General features: G+C 39.1%; 1 protein-coding gene across 11 annotated transcripts in view; it reads left to right on the top strand.

Moving 5' to 3' along the window:
- The window catches only part of IKZF1 (IKAROS family zinc finger 1), a 70265-nt gene extending 48439 nt beyond the window's left edge, over positions 1–21826 (top strand). For 7 of the 11 annotated variants that reach the window (XM_056484631.1, XM_056484633.1, XM_056484629.1 and 4 more), the window contains 4 exons: positions 5355–5522; positions 8078–8203; positions 12557–12691; positions 16840–21826. In XM_056484631.1, the coding sequence (XP_056340606.1) occupies positions 5355–5522; positions 8078–8203; positions 12557–12691; positions 16840–17543 (1133 nt within the window). In that variant the 3' untranslated portion in view covers positions 17544–21826. The remainder of the gene's footprint in view (positions 1–5354; positions 5523–8077; positions 8204–12556; positions 12692–16839) is intronic. The other 4 variants (XM_056484638.1, XM_056484635.1, XM_056484640.1 and 1 more) reach the window with 2 other exon arrangements.
- Positions 21827–24182: the final 2356 nt, after the last annotated feature.

Below are 24182 nucleotides of genomic sequence, written 5' to 3'. Positions count from 1 at the left end.
TGGAGGTCCATCTATTTGGCTAGAAATTGTGCTGTTTGTTTAGTTTGAAACAATAAAAAATTTGAAAAATCAAATTTAAGAGAAAAGTAAAGAAGTATAGTTTAATTTCCAAGAAATTTTTAAGAACTGCAGAAAAAAAAAACATTTGTAGCTAACTCTGAAATTAACCCAGTTGTAGTGTTTCCAACAAAACAGCAAAGCTCATTATGGATTAGTGAATCTGAAAGTGATTGGAAAAATACATATAAAGAGAACTGTATTGACAGGCTTAGTCAAAAAACACTTCAAGTCCAGAGTTCCATGAAGTAAAAACAAGTATTGTCATGAGTCAAATGTGCACTAAAGTGTTTCCACCAGGAGACTAGAAGAAACATTTAAGGATTATGTGTTCCATAGGGGTTTCATTATACAGTGCTGTGAATATTCTTGCCTCAATTTTCTAATTCTGATTAGTGTCAAAGAGGGCCAAAAATGAAGAGGCTGAAAGAAATGAAAAAGTAAAGACTGAGTCTCACTTTACCTGATATGTCTAAAAATTAGGCTTCCAATCTAATGTCATTCATAGCTAAAAGAGAAGAACTGAACTGTACTGTTGCTTCACAAAGGTTGCTTTGAAAATAAAATGGGAACTTGGCATTTTTATGTGAATATTCCAATGAGAGAGAATTTTAAAATATTTTTAAGGTAAGAATGATCTGTCTTACAGTTATATTCAACTGAAATAATTATGCCAATAAACACATAAAGACATACTTCCTCCATATCCTCACAGTCTTGCTTAAATAACTTTCCCAGAATTACTAAATGGAGTGAGATTAACAAAGTGCTGTCAGAGTTTAATGGAAAGGATCCATTAAAAGCCCCAGTGTTCCATTGCCCTCAGTGTTACTGTTTATCACTGTAACTGTGTCTGTTCCAGCTATGGAATGGTGTGATTTGTTAGTGTAACATAGGCTAGTCACGTTCAGAAGCAATGCTGTTACATTGCCTCCCTCAAAGTACTCTTCAATTCTATGTGAAAAATCCTTCTTTCAGGGAAGAGCAGATCATTATTGGAAAAGCCACAACTAGTACTCAGAAGAGAGGCTGTAGCCTACTTTCTAGATATAACAAAGTGCTTGTTGACCTTTTCCTTTTCCTTTTCCTTTTCCTTTTCCTTTTTCCCTTTCCTTTTTCCTTTCTTAATGGTCCTTTAAAAATTGTTAAAATGAAATTACAGAAAATTACTTTGCATAAGGCCTTTTAAACAGACCCATGGGATGAAGAGGATGCTGTAGTGTTTGAAACAGTATGTTGCAACTTGAAATGCAATTAGAGGTAGAAGTCTGTTCTTGTCTAAGCAGACTGCTCTTTTGTTAAAAACTACCCCACTGTTGCTGGATCAGAAGAGCTTTATCAGATCTCTAAGGGTCCATGGCAGTGTTTGCATCGGGGCTGAATGGCCTGGGTGAGGACACACCTGACTTTAAGGGAGGTGGTGGGCACAGCTGCCTTTGTTTCTCATTAACTCCTTGGTACCCAGCCTGCTGTCTTGGAGCATGAGCTGGGCTGCCTGGTCCCTATGGCAATATCCCCAGGGGCCACCTCACTGGGTGCCAGGTTGTTTCTCCAGCACTAGACCTTCAGCTCCCTGAACTTTGTGCCTGGCAGAGGGACCCATTTGCCTGCCAAGGGTGCTTGGGCTACCACACAAGGATTGTCACTTGAAGATTTCTCCACCCTTTGCAGAGCTCTTCCCTTGCCAACTAGACCCTCTTTTTAATAAGGGAATGTGGTTCAAGCCTACAGTAGAAGCACCCCACAAAAGACTCTTTGTTCAGGACGACCCCCTTCTTTTACACTCAATAAAACTAAAAAGTGTGAAGTTTTGTCCCTGGGTTCTTCCATGGGGAGAATGCCTTTGCCTTCCCTCCTGCCTCATCCTCAGCTCCTCCCCTGAGCAGCCTCTTTGAATGAGCTCAGATGGTTTCTCAGGGGCTGGCAAGAGTGGAAGTTGAGAGCTGGTAGTTTAAATTAAAGGGACATCATGGGGAAACCGTGGTGACTGCTTTTCCTTTCAGCTGTGCTGTGAAAATTAAAGTCAAAATGGGATATACTATTACAGACATTTAACTGACTATGCTGAAGCCCATTTCAATACATGCCTGGTGAAGGAATAAGCTTCACAAATGAATTACTTTGCTGCTAATTCATGTAAAACCTGCATATGCAGTGAGGTTTTCTTAAATAAATATTTGATAAGTGAACAAAACTCTAGCGTACTAAAGTGCCAAAATAAAATGACTGCCTGACCTGATAAAAGACGTAATTGTTTTTAATGAATACACCTGCCAAGTGCAGATATGCAGAGCAGCACCTGGTATTTCTGCCCTCTCCTCTCTGCAGGCAGCTGTACAGCACTGACTGCTTCCTAGCACCTCACCTGTTGCTTACATCTGCAGAGCAAATACCACCTCACAGATACCCAATTCTTCTCACTACCCTTTCAGCACATTCATTTTCTACAGCTTGCCACTGTCTTGTTTGGTGTTTAAGAAAAAGGAGATCTTGAAAGGAGAAATAAATTTCTGCTCCTGGGTATATTCAGGCTTCTCTTGCTCACTGTGAATGTATCTGCATATACATACATATCTGTGTATGTGTGTGCATAGGTGTATATATTTCTCCTTATATGCACATTAAGTTAAGTCACCAGTTAGTTCACTCATATCTTGTTACTTGGAATGTCTTAAATTTGTTTAGAAAGAGAGCTCTGCAGGTCTCTGAGTGTTAGGTGATCTTGCCATTGTTTAGGAAATTGGAAATATTTGAATTAAGATGATAAGTATTCTTCATTGAATAAGTGGTCCATGGCCCAAGCTCCATCTAAGGTTTGCAAATCACTGCAAAAGTGTTAACCGTTGATTGAATTCAGGGTCCCATTGCAGTTTTTGTTCCTGGGTCTATGTTTGGTCATGGCTACATGCCTAGGACAGGTATGTACTGTTCAGACCTGGAGAAAATAGCACTGGTTAGACTGTTTAGAAAAAGAGTCAGTATGTATTTTTTCTTTCCTTTCTGTTCCATTCTCATTTTTGGAGGTGTCACTACATCCAGTAACCTTCCATCAATGGGCCAGCCCAAGCTACACGTAGCTTCAGGGTCTTTTGGTGACATTGTTGTTTCCCTTCTACAGCAACATGGGTTCAGGCTTCCCTGAATCCCAGTCTAAGTTCTGTAGAAGCATTTGGTATGCAGCACTCTCATTTGAAATGCTCCATCTGTCTTTTCTACCCAGTGCAAAACTTCTCTTTAATTGGGAGAGCTGTAGGCTAGAGATACATTGCATTCTTACTTTGCTTTACATTTCATTCCTGGAGTACTTTTATGATTCTTGTATTGTCTTCTTACAGTCCTCTGAGTAAAAATAACAGAAGTGAATGCTAGAAAGTCTGTTTAGTAAGAATTAACTATTTCTTCTGAATGTGTCCCCCTTGCTGAGCTGACTTCTTCCATTTACTGTTTCGATCCATTTCTGAAAACCACTTTCTGCACTGAGTAACCCCAAAGATTTAGAAAGACTAAGAAGTTACGTAGAGAGACACTCACCTGTTTTCTTTTCTCCCTACACCATTCCATGCATGGCTTATGAAGTACATTGCCAATTCCTGTAGGGCTTATGCTGGCATTTTTGCATGCCACCCCAGCTGAACCACATGGGTTTAGTTTAGATGAAAGGAGCTACTTGACAGACAAAGAAAGTGAGCTCTTTTGGCTTGACAAGCACTATGCTGCTCTGCTTGAAAATGACCAATGAAAATGTCTTTCCATAAAGGGGATCCATTTTGCTGTTTGCTGAACACTAAAGCTGCCAGCCCTGAGGGCAGTTTTCATATTTTTGGGTTGGGACAGTGCTGCTGTCTAATTGATCCTCAGCTGTCCTGCTGCATTACCCAGAAGTCAAAAATTATCATGCTGCACATATATGCACATAAAAGGTCATCCTAGGTATGCAAAATGATGTTTAAGTGAGAGAGAAGGAAGAAATTATTTAATTTTTTTTTCTTACAGTATCTTAACTTCAGCATTGAAATCTTAAATACAATCTTATTGTTACACACACAAAAAAAAAAAAAAAACTATGAATGGGTCATCTTTGGGCTGTTTCTAATGTTGATGCACTATAATTGCTACAACAGATTGAGCTGATGCTTAAGAGAAACAAAATTCAGCAAATGTATTTTAAAGGCTAGTTTGACTTAGTTGAGGGCTGTACAGAAACAGGCATGCAGAAGCAGTTCTTGCTGATAGAATGCTCTTATGTGTAATTTTTCTTTTATTCCTGTACGGTACAACTGGAAACATATTTTATTTCCCGCTGATTTCAGAAAAGGCCTCATCCATTTAAATTAAAAAAATTTAAAAAAAAAAAAAAAAAAAAAAACAAACAAGAAAAAACCCCAAACTGATAAAAGATCATATTGATTTTAAACAAAACTAAAAAGCAGACAACAGCCATATTAATTTTTGCAAAGGTTTTGATTCACTTCCTTGATAATTGGCACCAGTTTAGATAAATCAAGGCAATGTCTCTTCAAGTTTTTCCACATCTGTCCAAAGTGTAAACCATCAGAGCCTGTCGTTGCAGCTCCTCTGTTTGTACCTTTCCCAGGAAAGGGTTGGGACTTAGGCATGGAAGTACAGGGCTTCCTTTGCACTGTCTCAACTTCTGTGATTTTACTCTCTAGCTTTCTCTCTTTTCTCTGTCTCTTTCCTGATTTGGCTGCTTAGGGACAGACAGGTAATGGAGAAGAAATTGAAAGGGAAAATACAGGGAAAATGTAAATGAAAAGAAGTTATTATAACTGTTATAATGAAGTGCCTTTCATTTAAATATAAGAATGTAACGCTGAAATGAACTTGTGATCCTGAAATGCATTTTTAATGAGTTTCCTTTTTATTTTGCTGCTTCAGTGGCATATTTTAAAGACCCTTTGAAAAAAGCCACATTAAAAACCCCACCAAATGCCACAACATGCAAAATTGGATATTGGTTTATTCCAAAACTGCTGATCAGGAAGAGTGGCTCTTCAACACAAAATGTTGCAGTCACTTTATTTAAATGAGTTTGAATTTGCATTGTGATGTGCCATTCTGATTTAGAAAAAAAAAATTAGATTTTCAGATCAAATTGACCCAGCCAGTGAAGCATTAAGAAACTGGCAGGTTTAGTCTGAAAGCCTCATGTTATATCAAACCTGCAGCTGGTGGAAGTCACAGAGCAGCAGTAAGAAAACAACTTTCTCCCTGAAATCTTTCTCTTGTTACTGTGTAAGATTTTTTTGTTCTCACATATTTTGTCCTTCTTCCCAAAGGAGAACGCCCTTTCCAGTGCAATCAGTGTGGAGCCTCCTTTACCCAGAAGGGCAACCTCCTGCGCCACATAAAGCTGCACTCAGGTGAAAAGCCCTTCAAGTGTCACCTGTGTAACTACGCTTGCCGCCGCAGGGATGCCCTCACGGGACACCTGAGGACTCACTCAGGTAAGTGAAGGTTGTGGGAGCCCAGGGTGTTCCCCTGGCCTCCTGGGGGGTCTCAAAACCCCCCTGGCGAGGGTCTCAAAGACCCCTAAGTGAGACCCAGCTGTCTCAGGCACTGAATTCAAACCCCTGGGGGAAATTACCAACACAGAGGGAAGGGAAGCAAGCCACCAAAATTAGTAAAGTGTAAATTAGACTATTAGAACGTAGATAAATAGACTTTTGGGGATGTTTGTGATAAGGGACACGTGGCCAAGATGGAGAATTTGGGGTGTGGATACCTCTTCCTCCTTCTTCTCCATGTCGTCCATGCTGGGTGATATGCTGGCACTTTCAGATTGGATGGGGACAGAGCTGGACCATTTAACAAAGTTGTATTGTATTGGAAAGTTGTTATAAATATCTAGTACGTAATTTAGAGTATAAAAGATAAGCCCTGCCTTTACCAGGCAGATTCCACCCTGGATGCCCGGCTGAGCAGACCGCTGTTAGCCAGGCAAAGAGTTCCTGAGACAAGAAACAATAAACAATCCTTGAAGCCTCTGAGAACTGTCTCCTGCAATCTCTCAGCAGCAGCTTTGGGAAAAACCAGGATTTAAACCACTTGCATGTCCTCCTGAGGTGATCTCACATCTAAGGCGACACCTCGGGCTGTGGCATAGGTTTGGGAATAACCAGGACTGCTTATCACCATACCTGCTGAGGAGACGGGGGTAGGCACCAATCCTGAGAGCTCTTCTCACCCTGAGGAGCTGAGAAGCCCCATCTTGGGTTTAACCAAGCTGTGAGCTGGCCACAGCGTGTTAGCAGCAAAGAAATGACTAAACACACATCACACTCACGACCCTTCACCAGAAGAGCTGGGTTTTTTCCCATACTTCTTGGCTGATTCAAAGTTTCTGTATTAGAGTTTCTTACAAGCCTCGTGTGAGTAATCCATTTCATGGAAGTACGAACATGACTTAAGTTGATGAATGTTTTAGGGTTAGAGATAATATAAAGTTGAAACACAGTCTTGTATTCATCTTCAGCCTAAGGAGTGAACACTGCCTATAGCATTTAGCAAGAATTATTTGTTGGACTTTGTTATTACAAGTACTTAGAGAGTGGGGAGAAGGCAGAGGGTGGGAGAAAGAAAGATAATAATCTTCCACAAAAGAGGACTCTCATGGAGTTTTTCAGTGTCTGTCTCAACAGTAATATGGAGATATGAATAAATACTTTTGAATAGCTGCGCTTTCCCATTGCCATGAACCTCTCATTGTTTGACCAAGAAACCACAGTCACTTACCTTCTGTGAAGTAAAACCAATTTAGCACATTTAAAGTGCCTTTAAAAGCAGAGTGCCATCTCATCTAGTTTCCCAAGCTAAGCTGCAAATGCAAATTGCTATTTGGATGGGAGACCTCCAGTACACATTGCTGGAATTGACTCTGGTAATGTTACTTGTGAAAGTTGGTTTTGGGTTCTGGGTGGCAGAAGGGGAGCTCTCAAAGTGATTTTTGTGCTCCAAAAATTAGGGAAATTCTTCTCTAGTGCACATATTGAATAATAAGATCCTTAGAGTTGATCCCACATTTCAAAAATAATTCCATTTGTCCTGTTTTTTTCCCAGCCTGATTGAGGAAGGCACATATTTTAAATAGTATTTTTCCTCCCTCTCCCTTGTTATTGATTTTCATGGAAGGACAATTTGAAATATAGTTTTTCATGTATAAACATATATATATATGCGTGTGTCTATGAAATCTCACATAGACACTCTTGGCAAACTGTGAGGATTCCGTAGTTAAGAGCACAATGCCTAAATTATAATGATTAATTCAAGCAATTGGCAAATTGACACCAATACATTAAAAAACAAGTTGGATGTCTGAATCTGATTTTCACCTAAGAATCTGTAAATAAAATTCAAAAATTAAACTGTGTAACTATCTAAAATTGTGAAATCACATATAAAGTGACAGTCTTGTCAAAATTCAAGTCCATTACACAGAAAACTATTGTTGATGAAAAATTCCTAAAACTAGCTAGATCTGAATTGGTATAATATAGAAAATAAATTTTCATGCCATTTATCTTGAATTTCCAGAAGCAGAAAACACGCAAAATCTAAGATTGTCTTAAAAGAGTTGAGCTGGTTCTGTTTACACCAGAATTGACCTCCAGCCAAGCGAGTCTCTGCCTACACCACCAGTTCATCCACTGGCAGTCTCTGTGTGACTGGACACTAAAGAAACTGCTCCCAGACTTTTGAGGGTGTCTCATTTTCTAACCTGTGTAGATGCTGTTTTTAAAGATTTAATGTCACAGTCTTTATCTGATCTGAATCAACTACAATCAGTTTGCAGCACCCATAGAACTGGCCTGTTGATGTAAAGATATACAACCAGTTTTCCATTACTTGTGTTTCATTTAGATTTTTAAGTTGATGAAATCTTCCTACACCACAGCATGGCTTTATTTTTGGGGTGGTCTTTTTGTCTCCTGTCCTTACCATTGTTAATATGCTGTTGAATGCCTCATCTGAATCCCATAATGACTTGTGTTTTCTCCAGTTGGCAAACCCCATAAGTGTGGATACTGTGGTCGCAGTTACAAGCAGCGCAGCTCTTTGGAAGAACATAAAGAACGCTGCCATAATTACCTTCAAACCATGAATCTCTCAAGCAGCATCTATCCAGGTAATAAAGGTGTCCATTTGGGGAATACTGCTGTCCTGTCATAAATGCAGAGAAAGAAGTGCAAAAGAATCAGTAGTACCATTTGTGGCAACTTTTGCTTTGGAGAATCACACATATCTCCTATATGTATGATACTGAGTCTGGATTTATTCTTTATTTGATAAATGTTTCGCTGTTTTTTTCACTTTGTTTAGCTCCAATAAAAAGCCAAAGTACAATTCAAATATGTAGCAAAACACTTGCAAGGCCTGGAAAACATCATTTTGTCAGCTCAAGACAATATGGCTGCATCACCTCACTGCCTTCTCTTGGAGGCCTGTATTGCAATACCTTATGGATGCATTTTTAATAAAGAGTTAATTCCAGTGTTCTAGATAGGGCTGCACATCTCCTCCCCTTCCCAGGCATGGCTTAAAGAGCTTACTTGACCACTGGGACTAACTAATCTAACAAGGATGAGCTATCTGGCTTTGATCTCTGCCAAGCAAGAGGACATAAAGCCAGAGATATTTGATTTAGGCAGTTTGACTTGAGACAGTCCAGAACAGCTTTCTTCCCAATCTTTCCCTTGAAAGAAAACTGGGGGGAGGTAAAGACCTGGGTTTAGATTAGTGTAATGATGAAGGTAAAGTCCCTTTATTGGAGAATATCAAAATGCCCAGAAAGAGAGCAAGCAGATATTGGGGCTTGGATTATATTTTTTAGCAAAGATCCAGAAGATCTGCATGGGATTGATCACAGTAATTAGCCAGAGTCCTCTTGCACGTGCAGTTTTAGATGCACAAGATCCAGCTTCTCTGGCAGAGTTTAAACACAGCCAGTAAGTTCCATTACCTGCATACCTTTTTAATCCTGTCAGTTTAGTTTGTCAAATGGCAAAAATGGAAAGTTCTCTCTGCCCTCTTTGCAATGATGCTTCATTTAATATTTTATATCTGTACAGAACCTGATATGTTTTTACATGCTATCAAATAATGTAAAGTATATGCACATAATGATAGCAGTGAATACAACTGAGATGCTTCTGCAGTCAGCATGTTAGAGCAGCGCCCCTTCTAATTTTATTGAGGGGCTGCAGAATACATGAATAGAAAACCTCAATGTAATAATAAACAGTAGGCAGCAATACTTATTTCTCAAAGAGGTGACAGGATTTAGAAGCAAATATTCTGGTTTGGGATTTCAGTCTTCAGTGTCTGGCACATGGATTTAAATGCCTGCACACTGAATTTGAAAATCTATGTGAATGGGTAGCTGAGCTACTATGAAAGTCTTAGTAAGATAAAACTCATGTCAGGAATCATAAACTTTAATAAGAAATGAAACTGTTTTAGAGACTGACCCTTGTTGGAATCATAAACTTTAATAAGAAATGAAACTGGTTTGGAGACTGACCCTTGTTTACATCAAATTCTGATAGGAGAGCTTGTGATAGCTTACAACTAAATATCTAATAACTCAGTGGGATAAAAACTTGGAGAATTAATTAATGTTTTGAAAGAATCACTTCTTGTATGTACATTAAAATATATATATTTCTTCTTATATATTCTTCTTGTACTATTGTATACTATTGTACTAGTATGTATACTATTGTATATTGACATAATACGACTGCTTTTGCAAATTAGAAAAAAATTAAATTACCTAAAGTGTTTAAAGCTCATATTCAGCCAAAGACTTCACTCTTAAAGAAATTCAATCCTCAGTTAACAAATCAATTCTATACAATTCTAAAAAAAATTAAAATTTCCTGCATTTTTCCTAGTATTTTGCATGATGAAAATGTAGAAAGAAGAGTTGAGAATGAGTGGATGTCCTGTAAATTTTACTGTATTTTATGATATATCTAGATAAGCAAGTAGCTATAATATCACTGTTCTTAAACTATTTCAAGGTGTGATGTGGATCTGGTAGAGCCATTATTTGGACTCCTTTTCCCCCCAGCCTCAAAAAAAGCTGGTACAAAGATATCTGCTAGAGTATCAGATTTGACATTCTGCCACTGCAAGATTGCTTTTTACAGCATTTTTAAAATACCTTTGGCAGTATGCAGTAGAAAGAACCTAAACTTGTAGAAGCTTTCCATCAGCTTGTAAATCTAACTAATGTAATTGAGAAAGAAATAAGGGAGAGAGTAAAATGGAGTATGACAAGGAACAGGAGATTGAACTTACGTTTTAACTTTTGTTTTCTCTCTTTAAGAGAACGAGATATAACACAAAATTGGAACCTGATGAATTTAATGGCAAAATTTTTATTTTAGAGGACTATAATTTCACTGTCTATGTGAAGTTCTTCTCTTAGAAATATTACCTGGAGTTTTGCATCTGAGTTGACTGGAAATATGCTGAAGTTTTACAGGCTTAAATAAAAAGCAGGAGAATTAGTTTATGAAGCTTCACTGGGAATTTTTGTTGAAATTAAAATTATTTTTTTTTAAGTTCTCAGACACCAAAGTTTAGAGACATAGTTACTCATTTGGTAGCAAACTTCAGAGGGTTTCAGTTGCAAGCACTGGGGATTAGTACATGATTCGATTTGCCCTCTTTTTCAATAACAGTTTTAGAAGTTTGAAAGTTTAACTGTTGAATACACAACTCACCCTCTCTTGAACTGATGAGAAAAGGAATGTTATTATATCCTAAACAGATATTTCTTGATCATTTCAAGTTTAACTGAATATTCAGTCTTTTGTGTCCCTGTTGAATGTCTGCTTTAAAACATTCTCTGTAATTCTCTTCCTGAGGTGGTACCTGGAAGCCTTGGTCAGCACAAGATGCTGGTGGTGTGCTTGTTCAATGGTGTCTATGTACCATAAACATTCTTTACTCTTCTACACCCTCATGACTAAATTCTTCTCATTTCCTGCATTAGTCACAATCTTTAGTGTCTTATGGGGCTGGAACATATTTCCATGAAACTCCATGTAACTGGCATTGGCATTGGCATTGGCATTGTCAGCATCACTGTCACTGCAGTATGTGCTGCTGCAGCAGGATCAAGAACCAGTTGTGTACTTCTGAGTTAGGTTGCAGGATGCAGTTGAATAGGACATTTGACCTGCTCCTCACAGTTATCCATCAGACCTGATTCCATATATTTCAGGAACAAGAAAATTTTCACAATCATCCTTTTATGGCTGTGGAATATTGTCAGAATAGCATTGGATTACAACGATGTGTTCTCAGCTGTTGAGAAACACCCAGTTACCAGAGTAATGGGTCCTGTGAACCAGTAAATCCAGTGATAAAACAAATTCTCAGCAGGCACAGAAGGAAAAATGTAGCAGAATGGGGCACTCAATTGAAACAGCTCAAAGAATCAAAGTATAAAAATAATCTTTTGCGTCTTCCTTTCATAGCAACTCAAAAGTTCAGGGAAAATGTCCATATCTTGGTAGCAGATAAAAATAAAATTAACCCCTTTTTCTCCCTTGACAAACAAACGAAAAAAACCCAAACCCCACAAACAAAAAACTCCCCCAGCAAAACAGTTGTACTGTTATCTGTGCATCCACTTTCCTCTTAAATGCTGGAAGTCAGAAATACCTTTCCATACCATTTTCACAGTCATTGTTTTGACAGTGCATTTTCATACATCCCTTTTGTTTCTGCAGGAAAGTACTGAAGTAAAATATACTGAAAGTGAAATAGTCTCCTTTTCCTAGAGCCTCACAGTTAAGCTCCTAATTCTACAGAGTCTCAGCAGCAGCAGGAGGTTGGGAAACAGGTTTGAGTATTGGAAATCAGTGTTCCACTGAAGGTGTGATTTTATCAATTAAAATTGCTAAAGTTTAGAATAGCATCAAGGAAGTATTGAAATATTTTCTACGGGATAAAAGGGGCTGGAAACAAGGGTTGGTGTAGCTTGCAAATACATCTTCCACTTCTGGTATTGAGAAGTTTATCCATTTTTCCTGCTGAGGAAGCAATTATCATAAAGGGGGTTTCACTGGGAGAGGGGCAGAAGGACATTGCGGGGGGGGTTTAGTGGGAGAGTGGAAAGATGAACTGCCTTTGTGTCCAGGATGAAATTAGGACCTCATTTATTCACAGAAATGCAGGGTGGCTGTAGAACAAGGGTGGAGTGATTATATGACTTACAGGCAGAAACCTTGCAGTTGCTATCTCATTTTTGTGTCCTAAATGAGGAAAACATGAGCATGTACAAAGATTAATCAGCGTGAGGGAATTTGTTACGGAGAGTCAGAACTGTCCTGTGTCTCATAAGCTGAGCTCCTTCATCCAGCTGCTTGGGAGCTAAAAGACATTGACTGACAAACAATAACCTAAGACAACAGTTCCATTAAAATGGAACCTGCCTAACCCTTCTGATGTCATTTGATTTCAGTCATAAAAGACGAAAATAACCAGAGTGAAATGGCTGAAGACCTGTGCAAGATAGGGTCAGAAAGAGCCCTCGTGCTGGATAGACTAGCAAGTAACGTCGCCAAACGTAAGAGCTCTATGCCTCAGAAATTTGTTGGTAAGAGTTAAACGTTTGCTGTCTCCTAAAAATAAAATAACACAAAGCCCCCTAAAAAAGTCACACCATTTTTACTTTTTGCTAATAACTTCTATAATTTTACTTGTTTTGTTAAATTAACAATATGTATCTCTATAAAAGCAGATACAGAGATGTACTGGGGGAAAAAAATAACTAAACATCTCCAGCATAAATTTCTGCATGTTTATTTTTTCACATCTGGAGATCAGTTTTAAGTCTTTTTCCTGCCTTTTTAAAAGCTTATGGACCAGATCATTACAAAATCTGGACAGGTTCTTCAAGTTGCCTTAAGAACCTGAAGGTAGGAATAGAAGTTTCTTGTTGGGATAGCATTTGACCACACTTTCAGAGTTATTTTATTGAATTCTTGAATGACATTCAGATCTGGGCATATTGGTGTTTCTGAAAGCATTTGTGAATAGTTGAACATAGACTGGGTAATATTCTTCACCCTTTGAAAAAATCTGTTCATTTTTACAGCCCAGATTGATATGTCTGAAAACAGTACCTAAGTGAAAGGACCTTTGTGTATATTCTATGAACAATGCAAAGACTTAATACCCATTAGCACGTAGCAGTTCTTGTCTTAACAATGAAACATTTTACATTAAGCCTGTAAAAATGTAGGCTACACATATTGTTCTGTTTATTAGGCCTGTGCTAAGTAGAGATTACACCAGTTTTGTGAGATCCACAGACAATATTTTGTCAGCTATGTAAGTTTAGTCTTCAATAAATAAAAGTATGGGAGATCAGAGGATAGCATGTACCGGTATTTAGTTGGTTTCTTTTTTAATTCTCTGTACATTTAAAAAAATGTAATTCTATATGAGACAATTAGAATAAAGTCTCTTAAACAAAATGCACATTAAGAAGGTCTTCAGTCAAAAGTTGAGACAAAAAAAGGACCAGTTTATATTTGCCAGAAAATGCAAATATACTTTCTTCAACAAGGACACAGGGGTGAAAGTAAAATTAGTATTTCCTAGATGAGGAAAGGGAAGTTTCATCTATATCAGGATGTGTACCAAAAGGTTTTAAATTAAATTCCAAGGCTTTTTTCAAATCCAAAGACAACAATTCTAGGAGGTAGTCAAGGATAAGAAATGCTTATGCTTATAAAAGGGCAGTAGTAGAGATAGATACCAAAAATATATCAACTATAATATATATGTAAGGCAAACCAGACTAGTTTAGACACTCTAGTAACTGCTTGCATTAGGCATGATACTAATTCTATGAAAGTTCCAGGAAGAACAGAAGTGCTAAAATTTAAAAGGTACTAGCAAATATCCTTGGGTGTGGACTGGCTATTTCCCTCTCTTTTTCTTTGTTCACCCTGAGAAACAGTAAAGACAGCCAGTTTAACTATGAGTTTTAGGAGGGCAGAGTTTCCTGACAGTTTTTCAGGGTGCAGTGTAGGAAAAGACAACCTACTGACAGCAGATATTTATAGAAATTTGCAAATCTTCAAAAGGAATAACTTTTCTAACAAAAAAATGCTCCCAGATTCTTTACTTTCCAATCCTCATCTGCTGCTTCATACAATAGAAAAATTCCTGATTAATGCAAGGCTGAGCTGGCTGGTGAGAAGAGCTTTTGGGTGCTAAAACATGTTTATTGCTCCTGTAGATTATTATGTTACCCCAAAACCTGTGCTGAAGTACAGGGAGAAGGAGCAAATGGCATCCTTCACCTAAGGGATGGAGAGTCTTCTGCTTCACTAGTTTTTCTCAAGGCTAAATTAGTTACTTTTCAAAAATTATATTGTTCAACAAATTCATCCAGTTACCTGTAAAATTCTCTCTGTATTTCAAACTGGAGTTGTTCCCAAACCCAAAAGAACTGGGCCATCCAAACCAGAGAGTGAGAACTGCATGAAAAGTTGACGTATGGTTATAATGTTTAAAAGAATAGGCAGCTAAGAATGGGATTAAAAAATACCAAGAGGAAAGGTGCCCACGTGCAGTGAGTGCATTTTTACTGTTTAAGTACCTGCTGCAGAATCCTGAGCAGTGCAAACCTTGAAGTGCATCAAACCATTAGCAGTTTAATTTACTTATGCTCTAATAACCACAGAAATGAGCTATTATTTTTAATGAGTGCAAGTATTACTGCATTGCCCAGATATAGAAATAGTACCTGCCTACCCTAACTTTGTGTCTGATTCAGACACTTTGCTTGGAAAAATTTTTCTTATGAACACTTGATCCTCTCAGCACAACTACCAACTAGTTATGCTTCATAAAGCAGATACTACCCAAAAAACATTTTAAAATCATGCCTTCTGGATGCCCAAAATTTTGTTTATAATGAAGACCAGTCCCATTTTTCAGTGGTGTGCCGTTCCCATGGAATATGAATGATTTTGGCTTCATTTTTTCATCCTTGAATAAAGTGTATACATTCATATTAGGAGAGTTTTTCTGTATTTAATTCAAGAGTCTTTTACAATGCCTATTTTTAATCTTAGGCAATTCTGCCTGAAAAATATAACATTCTAAAGGATAAAAAAAGAATGCAGCCTGAATTGGCAGAATGATTGGGTAAGAAAACAAGAGGAACTGGAAGCTTGTGTAGCATAGCAGCTAGAAGGTGTCTGTACCCTACGTCTCCCATAGGAACTTATGCAATGATCAGGGTGTTTCTTTCTCTGCTTGCAGAGCATGGAACTGGTATGAAACCATATCTTGTGGGAAATGTAGACCGCAGGATTTCCTACACTTTAGCTTCCATCATTGCAAAAGTGTCATGCTAGAAGGTTTTTGGTCTCCTCACTGACTTTGAATGGTCAATCTGAATAGAAACTGGGGGGCAAATTGTTGATAAATAATGTGCAGATCTTCTGGTAAAATTTCCATGCTTCTGTTATCATTTCTTTCTACAAATTAGGACTTTCCAAGACCTTCCAGTAAATTTCATGTTGTTCAGGAAATGGTGACAGCATCTTATAGAGATGATTGTGGCTTTTAGTGTTTCCCAAGATCTGAAGAGCTAGAAAATCCATCCAGACTATCAAAAATATGATATTGGTAGACCATAGGAGCCTGTGAAAATCGTTTACCTCTTTAGATTTACTTGAATTTGTTAAGCCCCTGGTAATAACTTTAATGGTTTACATTGTTAGAGAAGACTTCTCAAGTTCATAAAATCAGCATCTGTGCATTTAAATAGTTTTTTCCACTCCTAACTTTTGCCTTCTCTTTTTTGCTATCTGTCCAGTAATTTGGAGGAAATTGTAGTGAAACTCAGTGTTCAATATCTAGATAAATATACATTAGTGCAGTGATTAAAAAAAAAAAGAAACTTACAGATTTACCCCTTACTTTTGGCATCCCATCAGAATCAAAACTACCAGTAACAAGTAATCATGCTCTAGATAGGGCCTTCTACCTGGAAAAATATGCTCCAACTACAAATGCACTTAAATTTATTACATGATTCTAGGTTACTCCTGTACACAACAACTTTTGGACACAAAATATTTAGGAACATGGGTAGCTTCTGGTAATGTGTCTGACACAGCTTATGGTAGGTGTGTGGGGATGGTGACAATATGAAAAATAAAGTTTTTATTGATTTTTCTCCAAAATGCCATGTATGTGACCACATTGCTGATATGGGTTATTTCTAAGAAACCGAAGGTCTGAAACTTAACCATACAATTTCCAGTCAAAGAATGTAATACTTTAGGTAAAAATATTGATAATGTGCTTCATGCTCTGAAGCATCAGGCCAAGCTTGCTGTGGCTGTGTGGGCACACCATCTTCACCAGCCACAAAGGCAGTGCCTTGCTCACTGTAGGAGGCAGATGAGGGACACCAGTGAGAAAGGAGAAAGGCATGACGAAGCATTAGATCTGTAGCTCCCATGAGTCCCCATATAATTTCCAGAATTTCTTTCATCCATTTGCTTTTCCAAAGCCCTCAAATTATTTTTCAAACTAACACAGACTGCCAACCTACCACTTTTCTGAGCAGCTGTATTAGAGAACTGCGAATGCTTTAGGTGGATTTCAGAGGTGTATTCATTCAACTCTCTTCTTCTTTGTTTATTAATCCATGATGTTCATTTCCTTAACCATGTAGAAATCAGCCCTCTAACTCCTCACTGTGTTTCACTGCAGGTGACAAATGTTTGCCCGATCTTCCATACGACGCTAGTCTCAACTACGAGAAGGAGAACGAACTCATGCAGACACACGTGATCGACCAGGCCATCAACAACGCCATCAGTTACCTGGGGGCAGAGTCCCTGCGTCCCCTCGTCCAGACTCCTCCAGGGGGCTCCGAGGTGGTGCCTGTCATCAGCCCCATGTATCAGCTCCACAAACCTCTCGGGGACAATCAGATTCGCTCCAACCTCCCTCAGGACAGTGCAGTGGAAAACTTGTTGCTGCTTTCCAAAGCCAAGTCTGTCTCCTCTGAACGAGATGTCTCTCCCAGCAACAGCTGCCAAGACTCAACAGATACAGAGAGCAATAATGAGGAGCGCAGTGGTTTGATCTACCTGACAAACCACATAGGTGCCCATGCAAGAAATGGCATTTCTATAAAAGAAGAAAACAGGCAATACGATGTCTTGAGAGCAGGTACTGACAATTCCCAGGATGCTTTCAAAGTGATCAGCAGCAATGGGGAGCAAGTAAGGGTTTACAAGTGTGAACACTGTCGAGTTCTTTTCTTGGATCATGTGATGTATACAATCCATATGGGCTGCCACGGGTTCCGTGATCCTTTTGAATGCAACATGTGTGGCTACCACAGCCAGGACAGGTACGAATTCTCTTCCCATATAACTCGAGGGGAGCACCGTTTCCACATGGGTTAAACACTGGCACACATCAAGCTTCAATGGCTGCATTATTGAAGCTGCACGAGCCATGACAGCAACAAAGCAAAAGTCAGCTGGACAGTAAAAGTCACACGAGAATCAGAAGTTCAGCAATGTTCTCCCACAAGAACAGGGATTTCATTTTGGTAGCATGCATTGCAACTCAGTTTTCTAAAATGAGTTTTTACTGAAAATGTTTGATCACCAAAAACCTTTAGTAATGTAAGTAGAGCTTTTGTAGTCACATAGCTGAAAGCCCTTCCCTGAATTGATGCTTCTTGCAAGCCCCCTTTGCCAGAACTCTTAACCACGTGCAGAAGGCTCCACACGACGAGGACACAACAGGCAGCAGTGGCCAGGCTTTCTCTCTTAACACCTTGAGCATAGGGCTCTTCTACCAGATGTGTGGTTTTTTGATTTCTGGAATTATTTGACTCTTTTGAGAACATTGAACTCAACTAAAGATGGAGGGACCTATCTCAGAGAACTTCATGGAGAGCTAGGGTGGGATGAGGTTCCCCCCAGCCAGAGGGTTCTGAGTTGCTTTGGTGGTAAGAATTAGAACATTTCCACCTGCAAGGGTACTACTGCTATGGATAGCACAGCATGCCTTGTTCGTGTCACTAGGCAGGTAAGCAGGAATGCAAAAGATGGAAGAAACACCCTTGTAATATATTCTGTGAAGTATGGATTGCATTTAATGTATAGAAAAAGGGTATTGTTGGCTTTTCTTTGAATAAATATTTTCTCTTCCTATTCAATAAACCCCCACTTTTTGTTAAGCAACCTGTCCTTTCTCTGCATATAAAAGTTACAATGTATTTCATTTTTCTTTCTCTTTAAAGCTTTAGTTATTTAGAAAAGTATGATGTACAGTTGAGAAAGTAGATAAGTATATGTGTGGGGAGTCTCCTTAAGCACATTTTTCATCTTTTTAAACTGTCTGGAAAATATCCAAATGTCCCTCTCTTGGATATAAAAAAATCCCATTTTGCTTACATAGAAGATGTCCTCTTGTAAATTTTGTGGCTCTACTCATAAGTATTGCACTTGATTATTTTTAAATCACTGAGATGAATTAAACCAGCCAGTCAAAATTTGCAGCTGTCTTCTTTTTTCCTGGCATTTGCCGTTTAATGAGGGACCAAGGCCCACAAAAGTGTGGAGAGCCTTTACTTCCTATCCTACCAGTCATAAGTGCTTTGAGTTACTTTTACTTCAGTGGAACTACTCTTAAGATATAAAAATGTTGGGTTTTGCAGAATGGAGACCAGAGGCTACAGAACTTTGCAGAGTACAGAAAAGTCCACCAAAATCTTTCTCCGTGGTGGATTCTGCTGCAGGTGCTGTAGCTTCAGTAAGAATCCAAACTTCTATGACAAATAGATTTTAACTCCAAACACATCTGATAAAAATCTCTATTTTAAGCTTCTACTTAGCTTTCTCTTCCAAATATTTCATTTTTCTCCCTGAACACCCTCATGCTTTAAGACTGGGCAAAAATAAAATTTTTGCAGCTGCATAAAAATCTGTTATTGGTGCTGCAATATATCCTGGGCAACATTCATAAAAATAACCCATCTTATTAACTTAATATATGAATACTTCCACTCCATATAAGAAATGGATATTTTGCAGAAAACACAAATACCCAACCAGACTAGCAGTCTTGTCATACATTTACACATTTTCCATTCACAAGTGCATGCAAGCACTCGTATTTACTATAAAACAGATTGTATGGGACCATGAGCTGCTGGTACCTGGGCCAATGTGGCCTGATACTGCATTTGCAGCTATATTTGATAAACATTTCCTATATACACATACTGTTACAGGCATGCCAAGTTCCTTCTTCTGCTTTCACTTTTGCAGGTGTAGGTCAGGAGCAACAACACTGAAGCTGAGGAAGGACACTGATGGAAAAATGAATCACAAATGTGTGCTTGTACAGCCTCAAGCCTTGGCTTGAAGTTCCTGCCAGCTGTGAGGCACTTGTTTCACTGGACACGTGGGCACAGCGGTGTTTTTACACCAAACATGCAGGAGAGCCTGGCAATGCAGTGACTTTGTCAGCAGAGGTGAATGTGTGTAGGAATGCCCACAGACCAGTGCATACATCCACAGCAGGGAAAACACACTCATTACTAGTACAAGTTATCCCCCAAAAATGAGCAACATGAACTACAGACCCCAAGGTGATCACCTCTATTCCCACATTAGAACTCGATTGCCTCGAGGGACTTTATTGATGCCCTCTACTCCTGCCTTATAACTCAGCTGAGATGTTATTGCTTGTTACCTTCCAGCCCAAGAGGCTGCACAAGGGGTGGGCACAAGGAGTCCCTGGCCCCTTTCATGCCCCAGCCATGGTCTCATTATCAATGCCTGCTACACATTCAGCTTCAAGACAGACCGTACCTGGCAACAAGGTGTTGCCAAATATTTTATATAGGATTGATCTGAAAAGGACTTTGCAGGGGGTAACTTACATGGATGAGTTTCCTTTAATTTTCTTACCTTTAAGTACAGTTGGAATGGGTTCATTTTTCATAGCTGGTAGGGATACATTCAGCTATTCTTACCCCTCTCCTATTTTGACTGATGCCAAATGAGAGGGGGCAAAGTAATTTCCAAGCCCTGCTGCAATGTTCTGTGTGAGATCAGACATTGGCTTTACAGAAATATTCTGCTTTTATTGCTCTTAGAGCTCCTTCCTGTTCTTCTTAGATTTGGGTCACTATGTACCCCATGTCCTAATTTTTTCCACCCTTGATTTTAAGGCTCCCCAGCTGTAGAGGGGAGGGGGACAGCAGCTCACTCAGGTGATTTTGTTTCTTTGCTTTTACCCAACAACCCAAGTAAAGCCATGTTCACAAACCGTGTAAACAAGCACAGCTCCAGCAGAGTTCAAGTGTGCCTCAAACACAGCTTTGAAAGGGATTTCTGATTCCTGGGTAGGTTTACTACCTTCACCACATCTCTGTGCACAAACACACGTGTCTGAGTCCCTGTGTCTCTCCTCTTGTTGACATGCACATGCCCTCTCTGTGGCTTTGTGTATCATTAATATTTTATATACATTTGTATGTGTATATATATCTAAAATGGTTTGTATGACATTGATGCACTGTCACTCACAGTGGGTTTGTTTCCTGGCTCTGGAGTTTTCTTATTTATACTATAACAGAATATGTTGATGTTGTATAATAAAAAATACGGTAGTATAAGTAAGTATATTAAGACACAGTGTATCAGGGCATAGTCTAAAGGCAGAGCAAATGGCATTCTCTGTTCACTAAAGGGCTTTTTTAGGTTTCCTTTTTTCCAGTGTTTTTTCTCTTTTGCACAAAATCATCTTCAATTTGTTTAGAAAAAAGTGTTTCAGTAATTTAATTTATGAACATATGCAAGGATGGCATGAAAATAGGATGTTGTGTATGTGTGCATTGAAACAAACTGTGCCCTCAGAAAAGTTTAGTGTAATCTTTTTTTTCTCTTTTTTTGCTATGGTGCAATACCCTGATATGGCTTAGTTGACCTTTAAAAGGAGTAAATATGTAAGTGGTTTTAAGTTTGTATCTGTTTTTAAAAAGTAAAAAATAATTGCTTCCCATTCCTTCCCCAGGCACTGCCTTTTCTAATAGAAAAAGTTGTATTTACACTTTTTTTTTTTTTGCTGTGGTTTTATATTGTAACTTCGTTTTCTTTGAGAATATTGTATTTAAAACAAAGCAGTTTCATAAAAATTGGAAATGTTATTAAATTATGTCTGCAAGCTGAGATGTATCTTTTGAGACAAGAGAACAAGATAAAAACCCCAAGCCCCAGAATATTTTTGTCACTCGTGGGTGAAGGAGGCGTTGGGCACAGCTCTGTGTCTGTGGGTGGTGGCAGTGTGGGAGGGGACGCAGAGTGAGGAGAGGCGCAGGCAGAGCCCATCCACGCTGTCCCCGCACCAGGGAGAGTCCATGCATGCTGGCCTTGCAACCCAAACTCCACGGCCAAAAACGCCAGGCTGTGCCAGCCCCCTGCCCTCAGCCCCGAGGCGAGGCAGCCTTGCTCAGCCAGCTCCAGCGAGGATCAGGCCCTGAACTGGCTGCTGCTATCCAGAGTGTCCCTGCCCATCCCCATCACTCCGGTCCTGCCAGCAGCTGACTTCCAGCAGTGCTGCCCCTCCAGCCCTCTCCTCGCACCCTTCCCTCCCACCAGCCAGATGGAGTCATTACAGAACACAATTACTTCTGCATGTAGAGCCATGGCAATTCAAAATAAAACACTGAGAAATTATTTCTACTATTTGCCATAACAAAGGTGATTTCTCTGTGGGTGTCCCTGTTTCCTTCGGGTTCCAGCACAGTAAATTTCACATCACATATTTAATGCAAACAAGAATCACTGTTTTGCTCAGAAAAAGCACCATTTATAAAGTTTCAGAAATATTTCCATTTGTTAAACTGTATTATTATGAACAAAATGAGATTTTTAAAAAATGAAAAACAACCCCAAAACAAATCCTAATAGTATTGCAATTAATTCTTTTACAGGTTCCCAAAATCTAAATTTTCCCTAAGTTCCTTAAGTTTTTGTGGTATAGTTTCATCATAAACTATGACTACATAATATAAGAAGGAACTAGCATACTAATTTCTTTGTTCCCCATCAAAGCTGGTTCTCAGCAAATGAAACAAACTACAGACTTCTGTTTCAGCTGGTGACTTTTCTCCAAAACAAATATGACCTGTTTAATAATAATAATAATAATAATAATAATAATAATAAACACAAAATTAGACCAAATTTAATACTCTCAATCAGTGTTATTAAATCCTTGAGCTAGAGACATCCACAGATTTAAATGCAAGTTTGGATACCTAAAAATCTGCTCTGGGTCTCTTATCTATTACATTTCAAAGACTTCCTTCAAATCAACACATTTATATTTTTTCCTACTCCAATAGCTTGATTAATTTACATCAGAAACTGTGGCGGGTGCCAAGATACAAATTGTCACAGAGACAAAACCTGCAGCTACCAGCAGTGATAATTTTCAGCCTGGAGTGCCCAGACTGGCTCCCCAATCCATACAGTGGCATCAAAACACCGAAACAGCATTAACCTGTGCTCAACAAATAATGTTTTTGAAATCGAGAAATACAGTAAAAGACACACAAATATCTTAGAGATACCAAAATGAGAACTCAGAGCCAGACCCAGAGCATGTGGATCTGATAATGTAACAATTTTCTGACTTTTTGATATTGTGTGTGTATTTGTGTGTGTGCCTGTATGTGTGTGTGAGAATCACTCAACATCTTACTTGGGAAAAAGGGGTTAGAAATGCTCCTGACTTTGCCAATACACTGGATATCACACTGCTTTTATCAGCTTGTGAGATGGTCAAAAATAAAGGAAAAGCTTTCACTGAAAGCTTCATGTTTCAGCAGCAGCACCAACAATTTGGAAACTGAAAATGTGGCAGCTAGAAAATCAAAATATTTGATTTCTGAACAAACTGTTCATGCCTGTCTTGTGGGTCAGATCTCCAGGACATCCTTCCTTGCTATGGGCCAGCCAGGCTGTGTCCACCAGCATGAAACACAGGAAGCTTCTCGTCTGGAAGGAAAATTGTACGTGAGAACAAATGCTGGTCAAAACATACCATAAAAGACAAAAATTTTTCAGGCCTGGCCTGTAGAAGGCAATAGAAGTCTTAATCTTAACAGGACATCCATTATCCCAATTTCTAAATTTTGATGCTTGTTTATTTTGGCCATACAAACTTCGACTTTTCAGGGCTGCTGAACTGAAGTCACTGGCAGCAGCAGACATGCAGCATTTCTGAAATCCTGCTTTAATGGCCAGAAGATGGACATGCAGAAAAGAGGAAGGGACAAAAATTTGCAAAGTTTCACAGAAAAGAGGTTAGATGGAAGTGAGAAATCCAATGCTGGGCTTCAGAGAGCAGGAGTCAATCACACTTAAACAAAAAAAGGCTGCACAAATATGACTTAAACCCCACTCTTGCCAAATGAACAGATCCCTGTTAACTACAGTTTTTAATTTTTGCTTTTCATATAGAGAAAGGTCTCACTGCTTTAAAGCCATCCCAGGACAAGGAACAATTCCTGGTTTTGTCTGTCCTGACCACACGTATGAAAGGTGAATGACAGAGAGCAGCTGCTGCTGTTCCTGCTGCTGGCGCGGCTGCAAATCACACAAACCAACGCCTTCCTGTCCCTAGGGAGAGAAGTGAAGGTTCTGGTTTATGAGCAGTTAGAGAAGAAAAAAAAGCAAAAAGTAGAAAAAAAATCTACACCTTGCAGCAGACAGTGAGGCAGGGGCTGGTGGGGGTGAGGAAGTTAATCAGCCCCAAGCAGGCTGTTCGGGATGAGGCCGAACAGATGGCTCGTCTCCGAAAGGGCAAAACGGGAAGCAGATGTGGCCACCGCTTCTCCCCATGCATAACTGGGAACCAGCCGGTGGGTGAGGAACTTTGCATAACAAGGATAATTTGGTATCAAAACTGTCCCTAGAAGTGATCTGAATGGATCTGGGCACAGTTGACAGTTTTCACTTCTTGTTTCCCACTCAAGGTTCGACCAGATTAAATCTTAAATGTGACCCTACTGCTTG

This window comes from Oenanthe melanoleuca, chromosome 2 (assembly GCF_029582105.1).
Source record: "Oenanthe melanoleuca isolate GR-GAL-2019-014 chromosome 2, OMel1.0, whole genome shotgun sequence".
In the NCBI taxonomy this organism is placed as follows: Eukaryota; Metazoa; Chordata; class Aves; order Passeriformes; family Muscicapidae; genus Oenanthe; species Oenanthe melanoleuca.
This window is presented reverse-complemented; position numbering and strand designations above follow the sequence as displayed.